Source organism: Chanodichthys erythropterus, chromosome 3, assembly GCF_024489055.1.
Source record: "Chanodichthys erythropterus isolate Z2021 chromosome 3, ASM2448905v1, whole genome shotgun sequence".
In the NCBI taxonomy this organism is placed as follows: domain Eukaryota; kingdom Metazoa; phylum Chordata; class Actinopteri; order Cypriniformes; family Xenocyprididae; genus Chanodichthys; species Chanodichthys erythropterus.
Window position 1 is genome coordinate 49470047 of NC_090223.1, and position 19876 is coordinate 49489922.

The 19876-nt window shown below is 36.7% G+C and overlaps 2 protein-coding genes across 3 annotated transcripts in view; one reads left to right on the forward strand and one right to left on the reverse strand.

Annotated features, from left to right (window-relative positions):
• Window positions 1-277: 277 nt before the first annotated feature.
• On the reverse strand, window positions 278-8283 carry sco1 (synthesis of cytochrome C oxidase 1). Of its 2 annotated transcripts, none has more exons than XM_067382666.1 (7): window positions 7218-7340; window positions 3081-3194; window positions 2575-2665; window positions 2253-2450; window positions 1081-1173; window positions 864-979; window positions 278-747 (listed from the first exon to the last, which is right to left on the reverse strand). In XM_067382666.1, exons 1-7 carry the CDS (start codon window positions 7233-7235, stop codon window positions 613-615), a joined length of 765 nt encoding a protein of 254 aa, XP_067238767.1. In that variant the 5' UTR covers window positions 7236-7340; the 3' UTR covers window positions 278-612. The 2 variants fall into 2 exon arrangements, with proteins under 2 accessions (XP_067238767.1, XP_067238765.1); XM_067382664.1 differs by lacking the exon at window positions 7218-7340 and adding an exon at window positions 8115-8283 and having other exon boundaries at window positions 290-747.
• A 545-nt stretch (window positions 8284-8828) lies between these two features.
• The window catches only part of tbl3 (transducin beta like 3), a 38336-nt gene continuing 27288 nt past the window's right edge, over window positions 8829-19876 (forward strand). The window contains exons 1-3 of the mRNA XM_067382663.1: window positions 8829-8974; window positions 9109-9160; window positions 9265-9360. Coding sequence (XP_067238764.1) covers window positions 8943-8974; window positions 9109-9160; window positions 9265-9360 — 180 coding nt within the window. The 5' untranslated portion in view covers window positions 8829-8942. The remainder of the gene's footprint in view (window positions 8975-9108; window positions 9161-9264; window positions 9361-19876) is intronic.

The window sequence follows — 19876 nt, forward strand, 5'->3', positions numbered from 1 at the left end:
TGGTTCGGATTGTACGACGATTTGTTAAACCTCAAAATAGTCAGGGATCTTTACTTCAGTCCACTTGTGAGAGCTACGGCAAGTTGCCTGGACCAATATGGCGGTGCCTTTGATGTATGATCCAGCAGCTATTGGGGTGTCTGTATATTTTTTATGTATATGTTTGAATGTACATCAGTGAATGATATGTCAACCATCTGTCAGTTGCTAACATTTTGATTAAGAAATGGTTGTTTGAAAGTCTTCACCCTGGTAAGTAAATAAATGTATAGAATTTAAATAAATTATGAATTTATTTGTTTAATGATGTAAAGACAATGTAATTTGTGATGCAACATGGTAACGCACAATTCATCATCACAATGCATTACAAAAATATCAATCAAAATGTAATTTATTAAAGTTGAATGTTTTGAATTTTTATTGATGTGTAAAGAAATGAATAACAAAGATCAACAAAAGTTATCATATTGGGCTGCAGAAAAATGGGGAATGCTTCAAAAGTCTGAAAAACGTGTGAATCAGAGTCCACTTCAAATAAATATAACCCATTTTCACAGTAATGGGACAGAAATAAGCACTCTAACATGTGCTGAAGCCATGCCCTTTAACTCATTTTTCATGTTTGTACTTTCTCATGTAGGATGCAATGGATGATGAGATCTCAGTGGATTTTTTATTCTGTCCAAAATATTCAAGAAACTGGCCATCAGGACCCACCAGGTACATTATGATGGTGTGATCGACCTGCAATTTCAGGAAAATACAATATATACAATATATGAATGCTGTCTTCAGGCGAAAGAAAACCAATTTCTTGTGTCACAAGCCAAATTACATTATTTAGTGCACCAAAAACTCACAATGTAGTCGTTGTCTTCATCTTTTGGGCCCTGGCTGTAATACACTCTGTAGGCTCTGGATGCTTGCTCAACCTGGGCAGTTGTGCCTGTCAGACCGATAAGCTTGGGGGAAAACTCTGCATGTGAGAAATCGAAAATTATAAATGACGACGGAATCATTTCACAGCATAATGTGGTGAGTGTAGACTGCAGAGTAATACATATGATGCCTGCTCACCTTTGACATATGCTGCCATTGCTTCTGGTGTGTCTCTATCAGGGTCAATGGTGATGAGAAGTGGTGTTAAGTCTGGAAGGGTTTTTATTCTATCTGTGACAGAAATGTAATGCACACAAGTAGAGCTGCTTGAAATGTCTTGTTCTATTTTCCTTTAAAATAAATGCCACTTTCTGTGCTATTTTATCTCATGTATTAAAAATAATATTAAAAGCAATAAATCCATGAGAAAAATTAAATCGCCAGTGTATGAACAGCTTGTATCAAAAGAAAAAAAAAAAGAAAAAAAAAAAAAGGCCTTCACCTACTTCCTAGGTTGTATATGAAAGCCTATAGAATAATTTTTGGATGTGACAATTACTCACGCTCCCGAAAGAGCCTTTCTTCCATTCAATGACACGTGAAATAAATGCTTATACAATGTTCATGATAATACTGAAAGAGCCATTCTGTACTGTAATGTCAATGTATCATGCAAAGAAAAGAGATTAATAACTATATTCTCACATAGTCAGATCTGTATAGACTATAGTCTTAATTATACTCTATCAAAATATAAAAATATATATTATAAAAATATCATAATAGTGTAATTTGTTGACATGCTGGCGGTGAATCACAGAGCTCCTGCAAACATATCAACAACATATGGTCAAATGCTTTCTTAACTTCTGTTTTTCAGTTGTTTATTTTGTTATTTGAGAGGAAAGTGCGCAGCACATATTCATCCAAACGTCACTCTCAGCTATGTGGACGGAGTCAGGATGGGTTTTTTTGTCAGGATGTCCAATTTTTTTTTTTATTTCTAAGTGAAGGGCGAAAAAGAGCATTGCCATTGAGCGTATTGTGGCCTTGAATCATGTTCAGTCTGTTGTACATAATACTGTATGTGCACGAGTGCAAGCACGAGCAGTAAGTTGATGGCTGTAGTTTACTTAACGGCCACCGGTGTCGCTAATAACAAGGGTTTCTGAATTCTACAGAACCCATGTAAGAGTACAGATTCTTAGGGGCCAATGTATAAAATACAATCCAGCCTACAGACATTTTAATATGACATTCTGCAAACATCAAAACATGAGAAGTAAATCAAATCAACCCTGAAAGCTTTATAATGTCTATTAAATCAAAACTGTTAGTCTACGTAATAAACAAATGAAATGGTACATTACCAATCTCATCTACGACCTCAATCATTTTCTCCAGTTCATCCGGACAGATGTCTGGACAGTGTGTGAAACCGAAATATATCAGCAGCCACTGGCCGAGGAAATCTTCACTCTTTGTGGGTTTATTGTTGTGGTCAACAAGTGAGAATGGACCTCCAATAGCTGGTTTCCCCATCGACTTTGTTCTTTCCTTCTCAATCTCTAATACACCAAAAACACATCAACGATAAAGCTATCATTATGATGTAGAGCAGCATTTGCATAATAAGGATGCAAAAACAAAGTGGTGTAGGTTATTTATACACACATAAATCCAGATTCTTACTTTCCTCTTTTTCTCTCTTGAAGTATTTCATCCCTAGAAGAAGACCTCCTCCCAGTGCAAATGTGATAGCAAGAGATTTCCATGTAACTGGCTGCGGAAAATAGCACCATTCATACGTTTGATAGAAATACACTCAATCATCAGTAATCCACAAACAATAATATAAAATGTTTCTTGAGCATCAAATAATCATATTAGAATGATTTCTGAAGGATCATGTGACACTGAAGACTGGAGTAATGATGCTGAAAATTCAGCTTTGATCACAGGAATAAATTACATTTTAAAATATACCACAGTAGAAAACAGCTATCTTAAACTATTTAAATTTGTATTACTGTTTTTACTGTATTTTTTGATCAAATAAATGCATTTGTTTGATTATACTAATTTACAAATGCATTACAATTTTGTTATTTTTATGGACCATTTTATCCAAAACCAGCATTTAGGGGAACAAACAATCTTTCAGCTGATCTTTACATTGTGCTGTAAATGAAGCTTACACCAGTCTTCCGGTTGTTGGATTTTTTTCTGCTAGATGATGGAGGTGGAGGTAGAGTGGACAGTGTCCGTATGTTCAGAAGGGACACACATGGCGCTGTCCTACACGTCCGAAACTGAAGAAGAAAGTCACATATACAATAAATGAAAATGCTTGAGGAGTAAACACACTTACACTACATATGAACATCATTTATAAAAGGGACACATTTTAGACCAATGGTTCTCAACCAAGCCACTAGAGGCCCTCAGCAAACCCTAAGGATGTTTTAAAGGGATAGTTCACCCAAAAATGAAAATTTGATGTTTATCTGCTTACCCCCAGTACATCCAAGATGTAGGTAAATTTGTTTCTTCAGTAGAACACAATTATGATTTTTAACTGCAACCGCTGCCGTCTGTCAGTCAAATAATAGCAGTAGATGGGAACTTCAACTATAACAGTAAATAAAACTTGCTTAGACAAATCCAAATTAAACCCTGCGGCTCGTGACGACACATTAATGTCCTAAGACACGAAATGATCGGTTTGTGCGAGAAACCGAACAGTATTTATATAATTTTTACCTCTAATACACCACTATGTCCAACTTCGTTCAGCTTCCGGTTAGTGAGGTCAAAAAACGCGTTGTGATGACGGAAGTGATGTCTCGCCCATATACTTCAATGAGCGCGAGACATCACTGCTGCTGTCAGAGCGCGATCAGACCTCACTAGCCGGAAGCTGAACGAAGTTGGACATAGTGGTGTATTAGAGGTAAAAATTATATAAATACTGTTGGGTTTCTCACACAAACCGATTGTTTCGTGTCTTAGGACATTAATGTGTCGTCACGAGCCGCAGGGTTTCATTTGGATTTGTCTATGGAAGTTTTTTTGACTCTTATTGTTCAAGTTCCCAATCACTGCTATTATTTGACTGACAGACGGCAGCGGTTGGAGTTAAAAATCATCATTTGTGTTCTACTGAAGAAACAAAGTCACCTACATCTTGGATGCACTGGGGGTAAACAGATAAACATCAATTTTTCATTTTTGGGTGAACTCTCCCTTTAAAGGGTTAGATCACCCAGAAATGAAACTTCTGTCATTAATTACTCACCCTCATGTCGTTCCACAACTGTAAGACTTTCGTTCATCTTCAGAACACAAATTAAGATATTGTTGATGAAATCTGAGAACTTTCTGTCCCTCCACTGACAGCTACACAACCACTTTCAAGCCCCAAAAAGATAGTAAAGACATCATTAAAGTAATCCATGTGTGACTCCATTTCTTTAACCTCAATTTTTTTTAAATATTAATCTTAATATTAATCATAAATCTTCATAAAACAGAGATAAGTAGAGGTTAAACCACTGGAGTCCCATGGATTACTTCAATGATGTCTTTAGTAGTTGGTAGTTGCATAGAATTTCAGTGGAGGGACAGAAACTGCTCAGAATTTATCAAATAAAATTGTAATTTGTTTTCTGAAGATGAATGAAGATTTTATGGGTGTGGAAGAACATGAGGGTGAGTAATTAAAGCTGCAGTAGGGAGTTTTTAGAAAACGTTGACTTAGCCTGAAAATTTGAACAAGCACAAGTCACAGGTCACTCCCCCTTGCTCTCTGCTGCGCTACAGCCTTCCCTCCACAGCTCCTCCCCCATCACAACGGAGCCTGCCGTGAACGCGCAGGCTAGTAAGCAAGCAGGGCCACCGATGACGGCGGATAAACAGTTATAGCACATTCACTGATACGAACAAAACATCAACAATTTGATTTACATTGACTATGGCCTTCCCATACTTTAACTACAAACTTGGTCCTCAAAACATTACGTATTTTGCAATACATGTAATGTAACTATATGACGTATATGCACTATTTCTGTAAGTAATAAATAGCTAGTAAGATAATATAACGGTTACAGTACGCAAATAACTGGCTTCCCCGGTTATCTCTGTATGTATATTTTAGCCAAGAATAAAACAAAATTTGTTATTAAACCACTCTGCCTCTTTTCATTTTATTTAAAGAAAGAAACAAAAACATATTAATAGCCTCAGGCAACGAGTGATTAATAATCTGCAATGTCTGCTTATATTTATAACAAAACAAAATATTAAACAACCTGCCTCTTTTCGTTTACATTTCAAACATATTAAATGTAATACTATTTGTCAGTTTTAATGTTCAATAATAGCCATTATAAAAAGTATAAAAATATACAATAAGAAATAAAGCAAACAATTCAGTCAAGCGTACAAAATCAGTGCTTTAGTATGATACAAAAGTTAAATAGCCATATATAAATTTATGAAACGTCACGTTGCCCTCAGCCAAAACGGAGCCAGTGGCAAACGTCAGAAGGATTAGCCGAGGTAAGGCTGCTCTCGGCTGGGTACATGAGCGCTGAGAGTCCCGTGATCGCCTGGATCTCAAAACTCCGACAGCGTCAGATCATATTTTCAGAAAGGCGCTATCTTTATCAATTAACCACAAATTTGAGCTTTAAACCAGCACATTCTCGCCTGATAAAATCTTAAAACTGCATATCATGACTTAATAGAGCCCGATCACACGAAAATGCGTATCAATAGTACGAGTTTGTAATCTCGTAGAATATATACACCAAAATGAGTTTTTCGCATGCATATGATACGCACTTTATGGGGTATTATACGTACGAAACTGGATTGTTTGTCCGCCATAAGCAAAGCTGCTGCACACCGGTAATCTTGAATTTGAATGCCTGTACACGCTGTGCACTATGGCTGTGCATGATAGGAGTGTGATCAGCGCGCACACGAGCTTGATTGACACTGCTAAGACACTCCTCCTGACTCTGATTGGTTGGTTCTTACCGGGAGCGGTGTATTTCTGCAAATGGCAATAGGGCCACTGGGAGGAGCCAGGGGAGCTTGATTTTTTCACAGATTATCTGTCTCATATTCTACTGTCAGGACATAATGACAGGTTTAACAAATATGTAAAAAATACATTTTTACAAAAGTTACCTACTGCAACTTTAATGACAGAAGTTTCATTTTAGTGTGAACTAACCTTTTAACCATAAAAGAGGCGACGTGACGCGGGTGATACAAACATTTGAGGGGCTGTGGGGCAAGGCAGGGAAAGTTTAGGTCTCATTTCTTGGTTTCATGTTGAAAGGGTGTTTGTTGTTAATAGATTTCTGAGCAAAAAAGACTTTACTTAATAACAAAAAGTATGAATTATCAATCAGAGGACAAAAGGCATGAAGTAGATTGTGTACAACAGTTTTTTCAGCAAAGTTTTGGTCATATTGAGAATTTATAGGGCCTAGAAATTTGCGTATTAAATATTATACAGCATTATACAATATATTCATAAATAGGCATTATACTTATATTGTTCAACAGAATTTGACAAAGAATGTTTAAGTTATGAGAGAATAAATGGAATAAAATGTGGCTAAAATGTTGTAACACGCATTGACAAACATGCATTCTGTTTTCAATGGATTTATACCCCCAAACGGGCAACGTGACATGGGTGATACAAACATTAAAATCAAAAATAAAACTCATTTTTTTTTAAAAATCATGGAATTGTATTATTATAAAGATGGAAAATAGCAATAAATTAATTTCTGATGTCTCTTTATGGTCTTGCCCTTTTTAGGGTTAAATGGTTAAATTTATATTAAAATCATCTTTAAAAAACACAAAATTATGGTCTAGACTAAATATATATATTTTTTTTTAAATATAGACTAATCCCTATTTACTATTGATATTGAACACAGTTCTTGAAACTTCTGTAATCACAAAAATAACTCTAGTTAATTAAAGGTGCTAAAGGTGTTTTATACATTTTTGCAATATTACTTGAAACTGTCTTTACTAACTGATAAAAGACTATTTATTAGGTGCACTGAAAGGAATAATATTAATATACATCTGTGCACGAGGTAGGGCCTTAAAAACATCAGCCAATCATTTACGCGATCATCGCATAAACGATTGGCCCTCTGGCTTGTCAGTCACTGCCATGACGTTCCTTGTGAGAGACGAGCATGGCTGCGCGCTCCAGTAACTTTCCACAATCCACAGGCGCCGCATGCAATGTTTTTGTCAGGAGACAGGAGTAACAACTGCAGATTATGAGTTACCTGTGGTGAGTCCGACATAATGAGTCCACTAACACGACACAGAGAATGCCGGTGGTAAACACTCTTGTTCCAATACTCATGCACGAGTTTTGAGAGGCGTTCCCTCGAAAGGAGGGGGGTTGTTCTTACGCATGCGCTCATTTAAAAAACTCACTAACAGTCTTTGGTTTCTCAGTCGACGAAAAGATCCTCTTTAGCACCTTTAATTGAATATAATGACACTCCCGGTTTCTGACAATAAAAAAAGTCATAATATCATTACAGCAGCATATATCAGTGGAAATATAATAACTCATATGAGGGGCCTTTGAATATTGTGTTGGACAATATAGGGCCCTCAAGTCAAAAAGCTTGAGAAGCACCAACTTCAATAAATATATGCGGTATAAGGTCTCATTTGTTAACATCAGTTAATGTATTAAGTAAAGTAAACTAACAACAAGCAATACATTTGTTACAGTATTATTAATCTTTGTTAATGTTAGTTAATAAAAATACAGTTGTTCATGTCAGTTCACACTACGGACCATGGTGCATTAACTTATGTTAACAAAAATACAATTTTAAAATGTTAATAATGTATTAGTACATGCTGAAATTTAAAAAAAAGAGACCTTCACCTACTTTGTTATGTTGAAATTAACATTAAGTAAGATTAATAAATGCTAAAGAAGTATTGTTCATTCTGTATTCATTTGTTAACTAAATTAAACCTTCGTCTATAGTGTTGCTGTATACGTCAGTGACCAGTTACACGTTAATATGAATACATAAATGATGAAAATATTAAAGCGACAACACCTCAATCACTCTAACTACCTGTCATATAAAATATCAGATGTGTATTTGATATTATTTTTGAATGACTGAATCTGAATGAATAAGGCAGTGACCTACCAGTGTGTTGGTCAGTGACTGTGTTGATCTGGAGACACTGCAGAGACTCTGAGCAACACAGGCTGAACTAAACAGCTGACATCTTAAACTCTTTAAACTTAAAACTGCTGTTAACCTCATAGTGCTGACAGTTAACATCATGCTCTCTCGACGGGGAAGTGACGGTCGGTTTACACAACCTAACGCTGTACAAACGCCGCATACAAATGACTGACCCCGAATCAGCTGTTAATATTAAACACAACGAACTGAAGGGCGCTCCAACTGACACGAGCTGATCTGAGGTCTGTTTGAGGATACAGCGGAGGTGACGTAAGATGACTTCTTCGCTTCCATTGATGGAGAATACTGGCGACATCTAGCGCTAACTTTAAAACACCATATGAAGCCAAAAAGCGACTCATAACTGAATGATTTACAAATACTTAGATTAACAGGTCAGTTTTAAAATCACTTTCTCCAACATACCAAACGATAAATTAGAAGAAAAACACAGTTACGTAATAAAAAATAAAGTAAGGGGGTTTTTACATTACAAAACCCGAAACCTTCAATAAAGAGCAACAAAGACGGATTGCAAATTGGAAACAATCAACTTTTAAACATTTGCGCTTGTAAACATAAAATACTTGCGAATATAATACTTTGCTTTTTTTTTGCCACTAGAGGTCACTGTAGCTCGCGTTTTAATTTTGACGTCATATCAGTGCGACATTTGCATGAACACATGTACCATGCGTGTAAAATCTTGAGGTACATGAATTAAATACTCATGCTTTTTATAAGACCTATATTATTCGCGAGACGTTGAAATCATCGTTGTTTGTCATGGCTGGAAACACGCTGCTGTATAAATCAAAGTAAGTGTAGCTTTCGTCTGTTGTCAATGGGAAAGATCCTTTTAAAATGTGCAGAACTTACAGAGGCTAGTTGAGATTACTACTACCTACCGTATGTGACAACTAGTGTATAATCATCTCATTTGTTTGTTTAGTTATGCAGTCTCCAGCAAAATAGAGCCGTTCTATAAGGGAGGAAAAGTACAGGTAAGTTCATATTTTTTAGCAGGTAAAATAATAATAATAATATCAGTTAAATAAACGACAGCTATTTTACCTGCACGTTTGACTTGTTTTGTATCTCCATCCAGATAAGTCGTGATGAACAGTACCTCCTCTGCACATGTGGATCAAAAGTCAACATTTTGCAGATCGACACAGGGAAAATCATCCATAGTATTGAGCAGGTCAGTCTCCTACAGTTCTGTTTTCAATGTGTGTTTCTTCAACTATGGGAACTTTTGATCTAGTTTATTTAGTTTGTCTAAAACAGTGGATATACATCCATCACAGAAGCACGCTGTCATTTACTTGTAATAAATAAACTGTTTCCAGCACATCTCACACGATGTTGTTCGTCTGTACTGCTCTATTCTGTGGTGGAAACTATTGTTTTTCATGCTTTGGTCAATTCTGAGATTTTGTGCTGATTTAGTGATATACTATATATATAGGAAACTTTGGAAACATTACTATTTTTAATGTTTTTGAGCAAAGTCTCTTATGCTCATTAAGGCTGCATTTATTTTATAATAAATACAGAAAAAAACAATATCATTGTGAAAATATTATTACAATTTAAAAATTGTGGATTTCTAGTTTAATATACATTAAAATATAATTAATTCCTGTCATCATAGCTGAATTTTCAGCATCATTACTCCAGTCTTCAGTGTCACATGATCAGAAATCATTGTAATATGATAATTTATTATCAATGTTGGAAACAGTTGTGCTGCTTAATATTATTTTATAACCGGTGATTCTGTTTCAGGATTCTTTGATGAATAAAAAGTAACAAATATCAGCATTTATTTCAAATAGAAATCTTTTGTAACAATATACACTAACGTTCAAAAGTTTGGGGTCAGGGCTTCTGGTTCCGGCTCGCATGGAGAAAGCCGCTCTCGTCTAAGCTCCGTTAACCCTCCAATTAATTTTGCAATAAATGAATCTCAAACAATTATTTTAATCCTTAAAGTTGTTTAATAGCAAGTAGAGAATCCACAAAACCACAGCAATGCCAAAACATTTAAAAAAAGACGGCAGACATCACGAAGAGGGCGACGAACAGAACAAGGCCTCGAACAACACCGTGGGGGAGCCGAAACTAACCGGCGCTAATGGTAGCTCAACTTCTCCTACCACTCAAGACATCATGGGTGCCATAACAGCTTTAAACACTTCATTTAGCCAAAAATTCGACATGTTCACGCAAACATTAACAGAGTTACGATCCACATTGACGACCACGGCAGAAAGAGTTATGTCAATTGAAGAACCGCAGTAAAGATAGTTTGCGGTTTGATATTCAGATTTCTTTTGGCTATAAATACGCAGTGCGCTGTCATAGACATGCAAATAATACCGAATATCGTTCTCCATGATTTGTGAATTAAGGTGACGCTGTCCTTTGGGCTGAAATCAGGGTTTTTTTTTTCGTAGCGACTCTTAATTTTATAATGGCTATAGCTCCAAATGTTGGACACTTAGAGGAATGAAACTGGTGTCATCTTCACCAGCTTGATCTGTGAATTTTTTCACAGCAAAGCTCTTGTCCGTAAACCCCTTGGTAAGACCGCCAGTAAGGAATGTGAAATAAAGGCGTTCTTCATGTTTAACGTCTATTACCAATGAACAGGCAGACTGCTGGAATAAAATAACATTGTTTTAGGTCGAGCTCGATTTGTGAAAACTTTCACAATAGCATTTTATCTCGTGGTCGTGTTTCTCTTTGCTCTGCCCCCCATTTTTTGAATAATATGAATAATATATATATATATATATCTATATATATATATATATATATATATATAATATATATATATATTATATAAATGACCTTGTACAGATTATGTACATCACTATTCTCATTTTTGAAACTTTCACAGTTCAGTACGGGTCAGCTGACCCATCCCAGGGTCACTAACATCGCTATTCTGATCTGTGAAAACTTTCACAGTTCAGTACGGGTCAGCTGACCCTTCCCTGGGTCATGTACATCACTATTCTGACCTGTGAAAACTTTCACAGTTCAGTACGGGTCAGCTGACCCATCCCAGGGTCACTAGCATCACTTTGCTGATCTGTGAAAACGTTCACCATTCAGTCCGGGTCAGCTTACCCATCCCTGGGTCACTAGCATTACTTTTCTGACCTGTGAAAACTTTCACAGTTCAGTACGGGTCAGCTGACCCATCCCAGGGTCACTAACATCGCTATTCTGATCTGTGAAAACTTTCACAGTTCAGTACGGGTCAGCTGACCCATCCCAGGGTCACTAACATCGCTATTCTGATCTGTGAAAACTTTCACAGTTCAGTATGGGTCAGCTGACCCTTCCCTGGGTCACTAGCATTACTTTTCTGATCTGTGAAAACTTTCACAGTTCGGTACGGGTCAGCTGACCCTTCCCTGGGTCACTAGCATCACTATTCTGATCTGTGAAAACTTTCACAGTTCAGTACGGGTCAGCTGACCCTTCCCTGGGTCATGTACATCACTATTCTGACCTGTGAAAACTTTCACAGTTCAGTATGGGTCAGCTGACCCATCCCTGGGCACTAGAATCACTTTTCTGATCTGTGAAAACTTTCACAGTTCAGTACGGGTCAGCTGACCCATCCCAGGGTCACTAGCATCACTTTTCTGATCTGTGAAAACTTTCACAGTTCAGTACGGGTCAGCTGACCCTTCCCTGGGTCATGTACATAACTTTTCTGATCTGTGAAAACTCTCACAGTTCAGTACGGGTCAGCTGACCCATCCCAGGGTCACTAGCATCACTTTTCTGATCTGTGAAAACTTTCACAGTTCAGTACGGGTCAGCTGACCCTTCCCTGGGTCATGTACATAACTTTTCTGATCTGTGAAAACTCTCACAGTTCAGTACGGGTCAGCTGACCCATCCCAGGGTCACTAGCATCACTTTTCTGATCTGTGAAAACTTTCACAGTTCAGTACGGGTCAGCTGACCCATCCCAGGGTCACTAACATCGCTATTCTGATCTGTGAAAACTTTCACAGTTCAGTATGGGTCAGCTGACCCTTCCCTGGGTCACTAACATGACTTTTCTGATCTGTGAAAACTTTCACAGTTCAGTACGGGTCAGCTGACCCATCCCAGGGTCACTAACATCGCTATTCTGATCTGTGAAAACTTTCACAGTTCAGTACGGGTCAGCTGACCCATCCCAGGGTCACTAACATCGCTATTCTGATCTGTGAAAACTTTCACAGTTCGGTACGGGTCAGCTGACCCTTCCCTGGGTCACTAGCATCACTATTCTGATCTGTGAAAACTTTCACAGTTCAGTACGGGTCAGCTGACCCTTCCCTGGGTCATGTACATCACTATTCTGACCTGTGAAAACTTTCACAGTTCAGTATGGGTCAGCTGACCCATCCCAGGGTCACTAGCATCACTTTTCTGATCTGTGAAAACTCTCACAGTTCAGTACGGGTCAGCTGACCCATCCCAGGGTCACTAGCATCACTTTTCTGATCTGTGAAAACTTTCACAGTTCAGTACGGGTCAGCTGACCCATCCCAGGGTCACTAACATCGCTATTCTGATCTGTGAAAACTTTCACAGTTCGGTACGGGTCAGCTGACCCTTCCCTGGGTCACTAGCATCACTATTCTGATCTGTGAAAACTTTCACAGTTCAGTACGGGTCAGCTGACCCTTCCCTGGGTCATGTACATCACTATTCTGACCTGTGAAAACTTTCACAGTTCAGTATGGGTCAGCTGACCCATCCCTGGGCACTAGAATCACTTTTCTGATCTGTGAAAACTTTCACAGTTCAGTACGGGTCAGCTGACCCATCCCAGGGTCACTAGCATCACTTTTCTGATCTGTGAAAACTCTCACAGTTCAGTACGGGTCAGCTGACCCATCCCAGGGTCACTAGCATCACTTTTCTGATCTGTGAAAACTTTCACAGTTCAGTACGGGTCAGCTGACCCATCCCTGGTTCACTAGAATCACTTTTCTGATCTGTGAAAACTTTCACAGTTCAGTACGGGTCAGCTGACCCTTCCCTGGGTCACTAGCGTCACTTTTCTGAACTGTGAAAGTTTTCACAGATCAGAATAGTGATGTACATGACCCAGGGAAGGGTCAGCTCACCAAAACTCAACTGTGAAATATTTCACAGATCAGAATAACGATATTAGTGACCCAGGGAATGGTCAGCTGACCCGTACTGAACTGTGAAAGTTTTCACAGATGAGAATAGTGATGTACATTATCTGTACAAGGTCAATTATATATATATATATATATATATATATATATATATATATATATATATATATATATATATATATATATATCAAATTATACAAAAAACGGGGGGCAGAGCAAAGAGAAACATGACCACGAGACAAAATGCTCTTGTGAAAGTTTTCACAAATCGAGCTCGACCTAAAACAATGTTATTTTATTCCAGCAGTCTGCCTGTTCATTGGTAATAGACGTTAAACATGAAGAACGCCTTTATTTCACATTCCTTACTGGCGGTCTTACCAAGGGGTTTACGGACGAGCTTTGCTGTGAAAAAATTCACAGATCAAGCTGGTGAAGATGACACCAGTTTCATTCCTCTAAGTGTCCAACATTTGGAGCTATAGCCATTATAAAATTAAGAGTCGCTACGAAAAAAAAACCTGATTTCGGCCCAAAGGACAGCGTCACCTTAATTCACAAATCATGGAGAACGATATTTGGTATTATTTGCATGTCTATGACAGCGCACTGCGTATTTATAGCCAAAAGAAATCTGAATATCAAACCGCAAACTATCTTTACTGCGGTAATTGAAGAGGCTACCATGAGTCATGAAACCCGCCTGACATGCGTCGAGAAACAGTACGCTGAAATAATGGAAGAGTGTAAGAGACTCCGAGATAAATGCAACGATCTTGAGTCTCGTTCCAGACGCAATAATATTCGTCTGATTGGTGTTGCAGAGAAGGAAGAAAATGGCAGACCTACGGAGTTTTTAACGGAACTACTCCCAAATCTGCTGGGTGCGGAAAACTTCACCAAACCTATCCAGATTGATCGCGCGCACAGGGCCCTGCAGAGACCGAGAGATGATCGTCCGAGGGCGTTTGTCGTCAGACTACATCATTACCAAACGAAGGAGTTAATCTTGAAGCTGGCCAGAGAGAAATCTCTGGAATATAAAGGAAAAAGGGTACACATTTTTCCAGATCTGACATCTGACGTGTTAAAGCAGAGATCTCGATTTGCTGAAATAAAGAAAAAATGTAAGAATCTTGGAATCAGGTACGGCTTTCGGTTTCCATCTACACTAATCGTGACCGCAAAGGAGGGTGAAACTAAAACTTTTGACACACCTGAGGAGGCTGGAACCTACTTGTCACGAGTCGTGGACAATTGGCCTGTGGAAGAAACATCCTAAAGCGGACTTAAGCAACAATTTAAGGTTTGAAAAACTGGACAATTTGGACAAATATGAGGTTCATTAAACAGTTTATTTATGTTTGGTACACTTCATTGGAGGAAAGACAGTTCTTTGTGGGTGAGGACACGGAGGATTACGTTGCGTCGGTGGTGAGTGATCCGGTAGTAACGTGGAGCTAAGTCATTTTAGTTGCGGGAGAGGGTGGGGGGGAATAATATTTCTTTTGTTTGTATTCGCGTGTTCTGATCGCTGTTCTTGGGAAAGGGGTATGTTTATAGTTTGGTTGAAAGGCTGGTGTGAATTAAATTCTCGTCGGATGTCAGGAAATATTTTTTCATTTCATAGAGTTACTCAGATATGAATAGAATAGGTCAAACACACGGAGAAGGCACAGTGAGGCTTCTGAGTTGGAATGTGAGAGGTATGAATCACCCAGTGAAAAGACGCAAGGTGTATATATGCATCTTAATAAGTTACACGCTGAAATTATATTTCTACAAGAGACACACATAAAACAAACAGCAAAAGCGCTCCTTAATCCAGGATGGGCAGCTCAAATATATCAGTCAAATTTTTCTACTAAATCAAGAGGAGTTGCGATCATAAGAAACAAGTACCATTTATACATAAACAGACGGTATCTGATAATAACGGCAGATATATAATTGTCTGTGGTGAAATAAATTCAGTTCCTATTACACTAGTCAACCTGTATGGTCCTAATTACGATGACCCGTTTTTTTTTGAAAAAGTGTTCGACAAAATACCACACTATGCATTATGTAATCTGATTGTTGGGGGAGATTTTAATTGTGTCATTGATCCGGTTAAAGATGTACAGCCAAACCGTAGCATAACGAGTAAATCTGCAGCAACTTTACACACTTATTTGAGGAATCTCAACATGGTAGATATATGGCGGCATTTAAACCCATCAGCTCGAGAATATTCTTTTTACTCATCAGTGCATAAGTCTTATTCTAGAATAGATTTTTTTATTATAGATTCAAATTTGTTAAAAATGGTTAGGTCCACTCAATATCATAACAGATTAATATCAGATCATGCCCCAATATCACTGGACCTAAAATTGAGGTTGGAAAAAGGGACATATAATTGGAGATTCGACAACTCTCTTTTGAGTGATATAAAATTCTGTGATTACATAAAAGAAACAATTGGGTACTTTTTGTCTGAAAACGATATTGGTAATGTGACTGACTCGGTGCTATGGGACTCAATGAAAGCTGTCATTAGGGGCAATATAATTTCATTTCAAATAATGAAAGGTAAAGAAGATAAAAAGAGATTAAATGAAATAGATGGCCTAATTACAGAATTAGAGAAAAGTTATAAAGTTAATTACTGTTCAACTACTTTAAAGAAAATTGTAGCATTGAGAAGTGAATATAATACTATTCTTGCCAAAAAAAATTGCTAAACAGCTTAACCAAATTAAACAATGCCATTTTGAATTAGGGGAGAAGCCTCACAAACTACTAGCTCGACAGCTTAAACAGTTTCAAGCATCTAGAGCCATTCACAAAATTCAGACAGAGAGGGGCGAAATATTAACTGATCCCAAACGAATAAACGAATGTTTTGCAGACTTTTATAAAGACGTATATACATCCAAAGGTAATATAGATATAAATGAAATAAATAAATTCTTATCTAATATAGATCTTCCCAAAATAGGTGAAGAAGCTGTTGAAATGTTAGAGAAGGAAATTACTTTGGCTGAGGTTAATGAAGTTGTTAAAAATCTCCCAAAAAATAAATGTGCAGGCCCAGATGGGTTTAGTGCAGAATATTATAAAAAATTCTGGGATATTCTTGCTCCAATGTTCCTTCGTATGATCAATCATTCATTCTCCCAATCGAAACTACCCCCGACACTGTTCAATGCTAACATAGTATTAATACCTAAGCCCGGACGGGATAAAATGAAGATGTCATCATACCGTCCAATCTCCTTAATTACAATAGAAGCAAAAATTATTAGTAAGGTCTTAGCTAATAGGTTGCAACTATATATTTGTTCTATCATAAATCAAGATCAGACTGGATTTATGCCAAATCGGCGCATACAATCAAACTTAAGACGCCTTTATAATATAATATATGCAAAACATACAACAAAAGCATGCTTGATCTCTTTAGATGCTCAACGTGCATTTGATCAAATCGAATGGCCGTATATGTTTGCAACTCTAAAAAGATTTGGATTTGGGGCCAAATTCATTCAATGGATTAATATTTTATATGCTAAACCAAAAGCTTCAGTCCTTACAAACTTAACTCTATCAGCCTCATTTTCACTATATAGAGGAACACGTCAAGGCTGTCCTCTCTCCCCCTACTTATTTGCACTAGCGATGGAACCCTTGGCCGAATGTGTTAGACAGAATGTTGAAATTTCCCCTATTTTAATTAATGATAGACCCCAATATATATCTTTATATGCAGATGATGTACTTTTATATATAGCAAAGCCAGAAATGTCTGTTCCACCTCTTTTGAAACTTTTAGAATCATTTAATAAATTGTCTGGCTTTACAATAAACTGGGACAAAAGTGAGCTAATGCCATTAACCGAGGACATTGACACAGATCTTCTAAGCTCTATTCCATTTAAAATAGCTCATAATTCATTCAAACATTTAGGAATCACAATCACAAGAAAGGCAGACGCACTACTCAAGGCGAATTGGTATATTAAAGTGAACCAGCTAAAAGATAATATAAAATTTTGGAAGACCTTACCTATGTCTATGGCAGGAAAGATCAATGCAATTAAAATGGTAACTCTCCCTCGATTTTTATATTTGTTTTTATCCATCCCAGTTAATATTCCAGTTAAATTATTTGCAAAATTGGAGTCTGTAATTGTTTCATTTATATGGAATTATAAAGCGGTCAGAATATCTAAAAAACATTTATGGAAACCCAAAGTAAAGGGAGGATTTAATCTTCCGTCCTTCAGATGTTACTATTGGGCTGCTAATTTACAGTTTCTTTCCTGGTGGAGACAAACTACAGAGGTTAAAGGGGAGATACCAGAATGGGTTTGGTTAGAAAGAACATCGTGTAGGAAGACCTCTTTAGAAGCTTTGTTGAACAGTCCAGTAAAAATCGAATCAAGGTTCTATAATGAGAATATGGTAATAAATAACTCTCTTAAGATATGGAAGCAGATTAAATCATATCTGGATCTTCCACATATATACTTGGATAGCCCAATTTGTAAAAATCATGCCTTTACCCCTGGTTTACAGGATAAGGTTTTTTCCCAATGGAAGCAAAAAGGTTTAACTTCCATAAGAGATTTATATATTGATGATAAATTTGGCTCATTTATTCAACTTAAATTAAAATATGATCTTTTATCTACAGATTTTTTCCGGTATTTACAAATTAGGGATTTTGCTAGAAAGCATTTAATTGGTTTTGAAAACATCCCTATACATCAAACTTCGGAAAGTCTAAGTAACTGCAGCCCAACTGAACGAGGCACAGTCTCTTTCTTTTATGCGTTACTACTAGATAAGGTGAACACAAACACTGATCATATTAGGCAAATTTGGGAAGAGGAACTTGGTGTGGAACTTTCTGGTGAGTCATGGGAAAGCTGTCTCAACGAAATTCACGTCTGCTCTATTAACGCAAGGCATACTGCAATCCAATTCAAAGTCATTCACAGGCTTCATTATTCAAGGACTAAATTACATAGGATTTACCCAAATGTATCCTCTGTATGTAACAAATGTAAAGCCTCAGAAGGTACATTGTCTCATACCTTTTGGTCATGTCATAAAATTAGACCATTCTGGCAGAATATATTTAAATTTCTTTCAGATGCATTTAAAATTGATTTGCCACCTGAGCCAAAATTGGGCATTCTTGGAGATACTTCAAATATTGGAAGTAAATATGTGTCGCAAGCTGTTTCATTAAGCATGATCTTAGCTAAGAAGGCAATTTTACAGAAATGGAAGTGTGAGTCTGTACCAACCTTTGAAATTTGGCTTAGAGAGCTAAGTTACGTGTTACCTTTAGAAGAGCTGAGATATAGGATTTTAGAAAAACAAAAGACATTTTTAAAAATATGGAACCCAATAAAAATATTCATTAATAAGCTTGACTTGTAACTTCTTAAAGGCTTAGTGGTTAAGGACAATGGTACGCTCTGTGTGTTTCAGTTATTTGTTCATTTTTCAATGAGCTATAGTACATCCGACATAGATATTTTATTTTATTTTTTATTTTATTTATTTATTTATTTTTTTACCGCCTTTGTTTAGTTTTTGTTCATGTTAAGGAACAAGTAGTAGGCCTAATTTCTTTTTCCATTTTAGGTGTTGAATATGTATATGTGGGCTGTATGTATGCATTAAACAATTGCTAACATGCAAGTTTAGGAATGTGTATGTTTAAGGTGTATGTGAAGGTATAATGAGATTGTATGTACTCGTACATGTACATGTGTATATATGTCTATATAATGAGTGTGTGTATATGTATGAGTGTATGTATATATTGTATATTCATACAGAACATTTATGTCTTATGTAGTTAGTTGATTATTTAGTTGTTTATTTTGTGCACAAGTATATTCATCTCTAACAGCGGCAGTATATAATACCTTGATTTGTATACTTACAACTACATAACATATTCAATGTCATTAATGTTCCCTGTTTGTCAAAAGCCAAAAAAAAAAAAAAAAAGTTTGGGGTCAGTCTTTTTTTTTTTTTCTTTCTTTTCTTTTTTTTGAAAGAAATTAATACTTTTATTCAGCATGAATGTGTTAAATTGATAAAAAGTGAGTAAAGATTTATATTGTTAGAATAGATTTATATTTTGAATAAATGCTGTTATTTTCAACCTTTTATTCATCAATGAATCCTGAAAAAAATATGACAGGTTCCAAAAAAATATTAAGCAGCAGAACTGTTTTCAACATTGATAATAACTGAGTATCAGATCATCATATTAGAATGATTTCTGAAGGATCATGTGACACTGAAGACTGGAGTAATGATGCTGAAAATTCAGCTTTGATCACAGGAATACATTACTTTTTAAAATATATTCAAACAGAAAACAGTTATTTTAAAGTGTTATAATATTTCACAATATTACTGTTTTTACTGCATTTTTGATCAAATAAATGCAGCTTTGATCATAAAAGACTTCTTTCAAACACATTAAAAATCTTACCGATTCCAAACTTTTGACTGGTAGTGTACACTTATACACCAAAT

Coding starts and splice junctions, on each gene's coding strand:
- sco1 (XM_067382664.1), bottom strand. CDS start 8,255: ATGATGTTAACTGTCAGCACTATGAGGTTAACAGCAGTTTTAAGTTTA. Junction 3,195..8,114: donor AGTCACTGACCAACACACTG/GTAGGTCACTGC, acceptor TTTCTTCTTCAG/TTTCGGACGTGTAGGACAGC. Junction 748..863: donor ATGAAGACAACGACTACATT/GTGAGTTTTTGG, acceptor CTGAAATTGCAG/GTCGATCACACCATCATAAT.